This window comes from Penaeus vannamei, unplaced genomic scaffold, assembly GCF_042767895.1.
Source record: "Penaeus vannamei isolate JL-2024 unplaced genomic scaffold, ASM4276789v1 unanchor70, whole genome shotgun sequence".
In the NCBI taxonomy this organism is placed as follows: domain Eukaryota; kingdom Metazoa; phylum Arthropoda; class Malacostraca; order Decapoda; family Penaeidae; genus Penaeus; species Penaeus vannamei.
In genome coordinates this window covers 8,615-17,500 of record NW_027213074.1, presented here as the reverse complement: position 1 = coordinate 17,500, position 8,886 = coordinate 8,615, and the positions used below count along the sequence as shown (strand labels likewise).

At 52.0% G+C, this 8,886-nt stretch overlaps 1 protein-coding gene across 1 annotated transcript in view; it reads left to right on the top strand.

Moving 5' to 3' along the window:
• Window positions 1–8,358, top strand: part of LOC113808413 (salivary peroxidase/catechol oxidase) — a gene marked incomplete at its 3' end in the record, with an annotated part of 8,892 nt that extends 534 nt beyond the window's left edge. Inside the window, 8 exon segments of the mRNA XM_070119357.1 lie at window positions 2,452–2,624; window positions 6,225–6,396; window positions 6,606–6,740; window positions 6,883–7,037; window positions 7,166–7,313; window positions 7,789–7,900; window positions 8,021–8,132; window positions 8,252–8,358. Coding sequence (XP_069975458.1) covers window positions 2,452–2,624; window positions 6,225–6,396; window positions 6,606–6,740; window positions 6,883–7,037; window positions 7,166–7,313; window positions 7,789–7,900; window positions 8,021–8,132; window positions 8,252–8,358 — 1,114 coding nt within the window.
• Between the last annotated feature and the right edge of the window lie 528 nt (window positions 8,359–8,886).

The following is an 8,886-nucleotide window of genomic DNA, read 5'->3' as shown; positions in this document are numbered from 1 at the left end:
TAGTTGCAAAATTATGTTTATTCATGTTTTGTTAATGGTAATGTAATTGGTTAGCTATTGAATAAGCGGTAAGTATGTATTTGCGAGTAATGACAAATGATTATGACAAACCGGTGTAATTAGTGTCTTCAGGCTTTCATTAGCCCTGCAAAATAGGCTTTCAGCCTTGAGACTTGACTTTCACGTGAAAAGTCGCCATCGTCTTTTCTTCAAAAACCGTTAATTGTTAGTTGTCGTACCGCAGAACGACACCTTCGGACACAGATCGGGAAATCTTGTTGATAAATGTAAATATTCGATTCGCATGAATCGTTAGCATAATATAGGCACTGTATTTCATACTCAACTAGTAAAAAGTACAGTGCCTTTATTGCAAAGGCTTCAACACGAGACATCTGGATTATTTTGCCTTATTTCGTTCCAAACAATCTCCATCTAGACCTGCGGTTATCAGTGAAAGCAAGGAAGCCTACAAGCAATCGCTGCGACATGCGGCATCCTCACTTGCCGACGCCCAGGCAAAGGCCAATAAACCTCAACCATGCACAGAGGTTGGACTGGTTCCTTTGAGTTAAAATTCTGGGGGTGATTGAGTTTTAATACAAATGGATGTGGCTTTGCTGTATTGGTCAAAGACGGATGCATGTATTACAAAGATTTCTCATCCCCTAGCAAGTAGTTTCAACATCGGAAGTTGAGGCAAGAACATTGGGCGCATGTATAGTCTCGTTCGTCTCACTTCGCGCACATGACTATTGAGGTGATGATTCCGAAACTACGTAGCGTAATATACCTCTAGCGTTGCCGTTCTTCACCTGCACTTAATGGTAGTATTACCCATGTAATAAAACCTTATTTGGCTGCCATCCTTCCGCCACTTCCCAGTCCCTGTGTTCCCAGTTTTCCCTAGCGTCACTTCCTGTCGCTAGAAAATTTAGATTAAAACATTTCGTGGACGGTCTGTAAACGAACTTTCAACATCGCAGGCGTTTCCTCAGTTACTTTAGTCGGTAATGTCCCGTTATGTCTGGATAAAATGTTGCTTTGTCATGTCGTGGGTCCGGTAATCTGTTCCTGGACATGCATTGAGTCTTAGAGTGCATTTACGGAAACTATGCTGCAAATTGTGTAAGATTGTTAATACGAAATTCGTCCCTCCCTAAGATAGACTAATGTGTTTTCAGTGAGCAAAAGCAGTCCCGTATGTGACGCGGCGCAGGGAAGGGTGACGGAAGCCGCGCACTGGACCGTTCACGGATTTCGGTTTTCTTCCAACGCCAGAACTCGCAGTTTACATCACTTGCACTTTATATAATGCGGAAGTGTGTGGCAAGGTGTCTCGTGAGGGTGAAGGAACCCCGTTTGGTCCGCTTGCCACCGTTGCTCTGGAATTTTTTTTCTCTTGCTTTCCGAAGAACTTGCGCGCCGTGTCGAAAACAGCTTAGTAATTGTAACATGATTTCTGCTGATTCACGACTCGCCGCTTTGGCTCCGAACTATGCTTTGTGGATTAGCTTGTGTGTGTTTTGGCTGATATCAATGATGTAGCCTTTTAAGATACGTACATGAAAATACGTAGATGTTTAATTAATGAAATGCGCTTATAGTGTCTATAGTGATTAATTGAAATGTCCGTCATCTGCACGCACGTCTTTGCATGGGGATATGGGCATCCGCAGTAGGAACACAAGGTTGATCGTATTTACATTAATGTAATCATGGTCTCGGCCGATTTGCTCCGCGTGATTTGCCACATTATTTTTGTAGTTGTATTTTGAAGAATCGACAAATACGCCCCATCGGATTACTCAAGTGGCTACACAAGATTCACATCACGAGAGGTAGTGCAGACACTTGGCATAGTGAGAGGGAGGCCCTAGGCGTGCGAGCTGCACGAGGGGGCGGGCGCGGTGATAGAGCGCCGTGACGCAGCAAGTGGACGGCGCTGGACACTTGCCGACAGTGCGGGAAGTGGCGGGGTCAGTAGTTCCCTCCCGGTCGGTTTTAAAATTGGTGCAGAATGCTCGTGGAAGATCGAGAGAGCGAATTTGTGGTTTTCATCATGAATTTCGTAGTCGAGAAATTTCAAGGGTTGTAGATTACATTTTGCATTTCATAATTATTCTTTCAAAAGCCGCACGCGTAGTGGACATTTAGAGTGCATTAACTTTACGAGAACTTGAGATAGTCAGATTACTTATTTATTTATTTAACTTTACTCATCGTTTTTTTCATACCTGCACTGTACAATTAGAATACACCCACACTTACAAATGTAATAAAACAAACGATAGGTATATATGTCTTGGAACTAATAAAACATATGGTATGTCAGAAAAATAATAAAACAGACGATAGGTATATACTCGCACATATTTCCGTCTCTATGCAAATAAATGTCCTTCTAGACCTCGACTCCCAGTCCTCTCACCCGCCCCTTCCCTCCCCCAGGCGCGAGTGCCAACCGCGAGGCCGAGTGCATCGAGGTGGGGTACGCGCGCTCCGCCGGCTCCATCCTCCACCAGGGCTTCGAGGCCACCAAGGGGGAGCTGCTGCAGAAGTGGGCGCAGGAGGACGCCGACGGGGTGCCCACTTTCTCGGGGCTCACGCAGGTCCTGAAGAATGTAAGCAGCTGCAGGAAAATGTATGGGTGGATGAATTGACCGAGGTGAATGGGTGGCTGTGGATGAACAGGTGAATGACTGTGGATGAGGGGACAGATGAGTGGCCGTGTGATGAGGGGACAGATGAGTGGCCGTGTGGATGAGGGGACAGATAAGTGGCCTTGTGGATGAGGGGACAGATAAGTGGCCTTGTGGATGAGGGGACAGATAAGTGGCCTTGTGGATGAGGGGACAGATGAGTGGCCGTGTGGATAAGGGGACAGATAAGTGGGCGTGTGGATGAGGGGACAGATGAGTGGGCGTGTGGATGAGGGGACAGATGAGTGGGCGTGTGGATGAGGGGACAGATGAGTGGCCGTGTGGATGAGGGGACAGATGAGTGGCCGTGTGGATGAGGGGACAGATGAGTGGCCGTGTGGATGAGGGGACAGATGAGTGGCCGTGTGGATGAGGGGACAGATGAGTGGCCGTGTGGATGAGGGGACAGATGAGTGGGCGTGTGGATGAGGGGACAGATGAGTGGGCGTGTGGATGAGGGGACAGATAAGTGGGCGTGTGGATGAGGGGACAGATAAGTGGGCGTGTGGATGAGGGGACAGATAAGTGGGCGTGTGGATGAGGGGACAGATAAGTGGGCGTGTGGATGAGGGGACAGATAAGTGGGCGTGTGGATGAGGGGACAGATAAGTGGGCGTGTGGATGAGGGGACAGATAAGTGGGCGTGTGGATGAGGGGACAGATAAGTGGGCGTGTGGATGAGGGGACAGATAAGTGGGCGTGTGGATGAGGGGACAGATAAGTGGGCGTGTGGATGAGGGGGCAGATAAGTGGGCGTGTGGATGAGGGGACAGATAAGTGGGCGTGTGGATGAGGGGACAGATAAGTGGGCGTGTGGATGAGGGGACAGATAAGTGGGCGTGTGGATGAGGGGACAGATAAGTGGGCGTGTGGATGAGGGGACAGATAAGTGGGCGTGTGGATGAGGGGACAGATAAGTGGGCGTGTGGATGAGGGGACAGATAAGTGGGCGTGTGGATGCGGGGACAGATAAGTGGGCGTGGGGATGAGCGGACAGATAAGTGGGCGTGTGGATGAGGGCACAGATGAGTGGGCGGGTGGATGAGGGGGCAGATGAGTGGGCGTGTGGATGAGGGGACAGATGAGTGGCCTTGTGGATGAGGGGACAGATGAGTGGCCGTGTGGATGAGGGGACAGATAAGTGGGCGTGTGGATGAGGGGACAGATAAGTGGGCGTGTGGATGAGGGGACAGATGAGTGGGCGTGTGGATGAGGGGACAGATGAGTGGGCGTGTGGATGAGGGGACAGATGAGTGGCCTTGTGGATGAGGGGACAGATGAGTGGCCGTGTGGATGAGGGGACAGATGAGTGGGCGTGTGGATGCGGGGACAGATGAGTGTGCGTGTGGATGAGGGGACAGATGAGTGGGCGCGCGGACGAGTAGCACCAGACGAGCGGTCATGGACGAGGGGACAGACGAGTATCTCAGGGACGAGGGTATCAGATGAGGTTGGTCATGTGGACGAGGGGACAGACGAGCGGTCGTGCGGGGACGAGCGGGTCGTGCGGACGAGCGGGTCGCGTGGACGAGCGGGTCGTGCGGACGAGCGGTCGTGCGGATGAGCGGTCGCACGGATGAGTGGTCGTGTGGACGAGCGGTCGTGCGGATGAGCGGCTCGTGCGACGATGAGTGGTCATGGATGAGCAACGCAGGATGGATGCGTGGTCGTGCGGATGAGGGGGATTGTGACGAGCGGTCGTGCGGACGAGGGGACAGATGAGCGGGCGCGGCGGACGAGGGTATCGTGATGAGTGGTCGTGCGGACGAGGGGATGATGAGTATCGCGTGGATGAGGGGATTATGACGAGCGGTCGTGCGGATGAGCGGGTCAGGTGGACGAGTGGCCGTCGCGGACGAGTGGTCAGCGACGAGCGGATCGGCGAATGAGCGTCGCGATGAGCGGTCATGTGGATGAGCGGGGTCAGGTGGATGAGCGGCCCATTGGCGTCGCGGGACGAGCGGGTCGTGTGGATGAGTGGTCGCGTGGACGAGTACTGCGCGGATGAGTGGTCGTGGTGACGAGCGGTCGCGTGGATCGAGTGGTCGCGTGGATGAGTGGGGTCGCGGACGAGGGGTCGTGTGGACGAGGGGTCGCGGGGATGAGGGGTCGTGTGGATGAGGGGTCGTGCGGGACGAGGGGTCGCGTGGACGAGGCGTCGTGTGGATGATGGTCACGTGTGGACGAGCGGCCGCGATGAGCGGCCGTGCGGATGAGCGGTGTCGCGGATGAGCGGTCGCGTGGATGAGCGCATCGTGCGGGACGAGCAATGCGGATGAGTGGTCGCGTGGATGAGTGGTCGTGGTGGATGAGTGGTCGCGTGGACGAGCGGGTCGTGCGGATGAGCGGTCGTATGGACGAGCGGGTCAGGTGGATGAGTGGTCAGTGGATGAGCGGTCGCGGACGTAGCGGTCGCAGGGACGAGCGGGTCGTGCGGGATGAGTGGCCGTCGCGGATGAGTGGCAACGTGTGGACGAGTGGGCCGTGGTGATGAGCGGTCATGCGGATTACACGGATGAGCGGTCGCGGTGACGAGTGGTCGCGACGAGCAACGCGACGAGCGGTCGTGCGGGACGAGCGGTCGTGCGGGATGAGCAACGTGCGGGACGAGCGGTCAAAAAGGGATGATGTGTCGTGCGGGATGAGCGGGTCGCGGTGATGAGCGTACCGTGCGGGATGAGCGTATCGCGGACGAGCGTGGCTCGCATGGATGATGGGTCGTGATGAGCGGTCGTGAATGAGCGTCGTGGTGATGAGTGGTCGCGCGATTGAGCGGTCAGGATGAGCGGTCGCGATGAGCATTGCGATGAGTGGTCGTGCGACGAGCGTCGCGGACGAGTGGGCGTATGGATGAAAGCGCTCAGTGATGAGCAATGGTGGCAGATGAGCGGTCGTGCGGATGAGTGGTCGTGGTGATGAGCGGTCGCGACGAGTGGTCAGCGGATGAGTGGACGTGCGGATGAGCGGTCGTGGTGATGAGTGGTCGCGTGACGAGCACGGTGACGAGCGGGTCGGGGATGAGTGGCCGTCATGGATGAGTGGTCGTGGTGAATGAGTGGCCGTCGCGGACGAGTGGTCGTGCGGGATGAGTGGTCGCGACGTTATGGTCGCGATGGGTGGCAGTGCGGATGAGCGGGCTGTGCGGATGAGTGGCCGCGCGGACGAGCGGCCGTGCGATGAGCGGTCGCAGTGGATGAGTGGCCGTGTGGATGAGTGGCCGTGTGGATGAGTGGCCGTGTGGATGAGTGGCCGTGTGGATGAGTGGCCGTGTGGATGAGTGGCCGTGTGGATGAGTGGCCGTGTGGATGAGTGGCCGTGTGGATGAGTGGCCGTGTGGATGAGGGGCCGTGTGGATGAGGGGCCGTGTGGATGAGGGGCCGTGTGGATGAGGGGCCGTGTGGATGATTAAATGAGTAAATGAAAAGATGAATGAAAGAACGCTTGGTTACCAGAACCAGCTGACCACTGTTGTCGAGCATGCATGAATAACCTGCAACCTGACCTCTCCCCTCCTCCCCCAAGGTCACGCGGACGGGCGAGTTGCTGGAGTCAACCTCGAAGACGATCCTGGGCATGATCAGGAAGACTCGGGTCGGCAAGCGGTGCCCCGAGGACTGGCTCCTGAAGGGGCTGGAGAAGCACGTGATTCCTCTGATGAACATCGACAAGGACCTTTCGGAGGAGCTTGGTCTAGGTGAGGCTGAGGCGGCGAAGGGAAAGGGGTTCTTGAGGGGTTTGTTCTTGAGCGGTTTGAATTACCAGTATCCCCTAATGGTGGTAATCGTTGTTGTTTTGATGTCAATGGAGTAATACAGATTGTCATTATGGATCCCTCGGCGTCGAAGTGATTTGGGACCGAGAGTCGTTAATTGATGTGGTTGCAATTCCTCCCGCACGTGCCAGTGATGTCGTTCCGGTGCATGGTGGGGTCGCCCTACCCGAACGTGGACGGCACCTGCGTCAACCAGGAGTCGCCTGACCTGGGCGCGATCGGCGCCAAGTTCCTCCGTCTCCAGCCTGCAGCCGCCGGCAAAGATGGTAAGCGTTGGGCGTCTTTACTAACCGGTTGTGAAATGTATTGAGTGAGTAAACATCGACATCTAATGAAATGTCATTAAGAACGTAAATGAGCATATGAATACGAGATTTGTCTCTATTACGATTGTTACGTCTTTTACAGGATTTTCCCTCCGCGAGTCCGTGTCGGGTGAGAAGACGCTGCCCTCAGCCAGGGCGGTGGCCAACCTCCTGAGGAATCACCTACAAAAGCCGCCTGTTACGGGAGTCTTTGGAGAGTGGGGACATTTCATTCAGCGGGACTCCTTCAGCATTCCTGTAAGGAGTGGCATGGGGATAGCTCCTGTGTGGGCTTTCAGGAACATTTATTTTTTGTCGTATTTCAGTATGAACACGTAATCATTTAAAGATATATCGACGAAACTGAAGTCCTTCCGTCTTGCCAGGAATCGCCCTGGGCGGAGGACGTGGATTGCTGCGCAACCCCCGAAGTGGAGGACTGCGCCCCCATCTACCTGGAGAAGGACGACCCCGACCACTCCACCATCCAGTGCATGAGCTTCAAGAGGTCGGCGAAGGCACAAGCAATCCTTGGTGAGTGGTGTCAGGGGACAAAAGCATGAAGGGAATGGAAGGAAACCCGTCAGAAAGGGATTGGAAAGAGCGAAAAACATCTAATAGCAAATCCATGAAATAATGGGTTAAATATGAAACCTTGAAGCCTTCAGTATTTTACAGTAATTAGATCTTTTTAATTGTTTCCATTATCTTGAGAGAAAATTTAGCTGCTCGTCTGAAGTCCATCAATTTAATGAAATATATTCACAAACTTTTAAAAGCAAATCTCGGATGTGACGTTTATCTGTAACGCTAAGGTAAGACACGAGGGATACGAAATATTGAAATCCCGTTTTAAGAGTGAAAATAGATTTCCTAAGTCACGTTCAAGCAAAATACTTATTTCAAGACTTATTCATGTTCCTGGGATGTTCAGCACAGATGACGTGCAACTGTATCTACAATTATGATAGATGATCTGCGTGTGATATGCCATTGTAATTCATTAAAGGACATCGAGAGACGCTCTCCCTCGTGTCGACGTATTTGGATGCCACGCCCGTCTACGGACCCACCAATGAGGTCGCCTTTTCGAGGAAGACGGGCTACTTCGGCTACCTCAAGTAAGTTTTCACGTTCGGCATCCTGTAATCAACACTTCATTTACATACATTTTTTGTTGGGGGGGGGGAGCTTGAATTTGCGATATTATCAATATTAATAACTACTTTCAACCTGATCAGAGCGCCTGAGAAAGATGAGGAAGAGACTGCTAGTGGCAAGAAGAAAGAGGTGAAATGCGCTGCCCCGGAGAGCTTCCAAGGATGTTTCCAGTTGGCGGAAGGAGACGATTGGGTGTGTAGTGGAATGAAAACCCGTTCGTTATGGATAGTGTACATGTTAAAAAATATGCTATGCGAGTGCCTTTACGTTACTCGAATTGGTGATTAATAAGACGTCTGCGTCCATCACAGCTGGAGAATCTGAGGTTGTTGTTTGTGATGGAACACAATCGGATCGTGGACGCCTTGGCGGAGATCAACTCCCACTTCGATGATTCGCTGCTCTACAACGAAGCAAGGTCAGGCCCTTTTGCACATTTTCGTTCTGGTGTTTGATGTTTTAGACTCGGTAGTGAGCCTAGGTCCAAATGTTTTATTATGTTGCTGGTTAAAATAAGCGGATAGTATTGCAAAATAGTGAGGAAATCTTAAACTATTAAACTACAAACATTATTACCTAAAGTTTAACGAACTACTGAACTGCCACTAGACGCTGTCATCGATTTTATTCACCACCTACCAAACAAGCTTCATAGGCACGGACAACTTTGATATATTCGATGTGTGGTTCTGTCATACTGCAAATAATACAATTATTGGGAAACGTCAGAAAAAATAACTCGTTGTACCTACTGCTAGGAGGCCTTGGTATCATATAGCTCTAGGACTTTGTACAAGTAAAAACTGTTGTGCAGCCATTTGAGAATATATCAGATGGATTACAAGAACCCCATACAAGCAGAACTAATAAAGTGTACGATATTAGTAAGAGGTACTCGAAACACTATTTCCAAACTGCTCATTACTTTAACCTCAGGATCCAACAC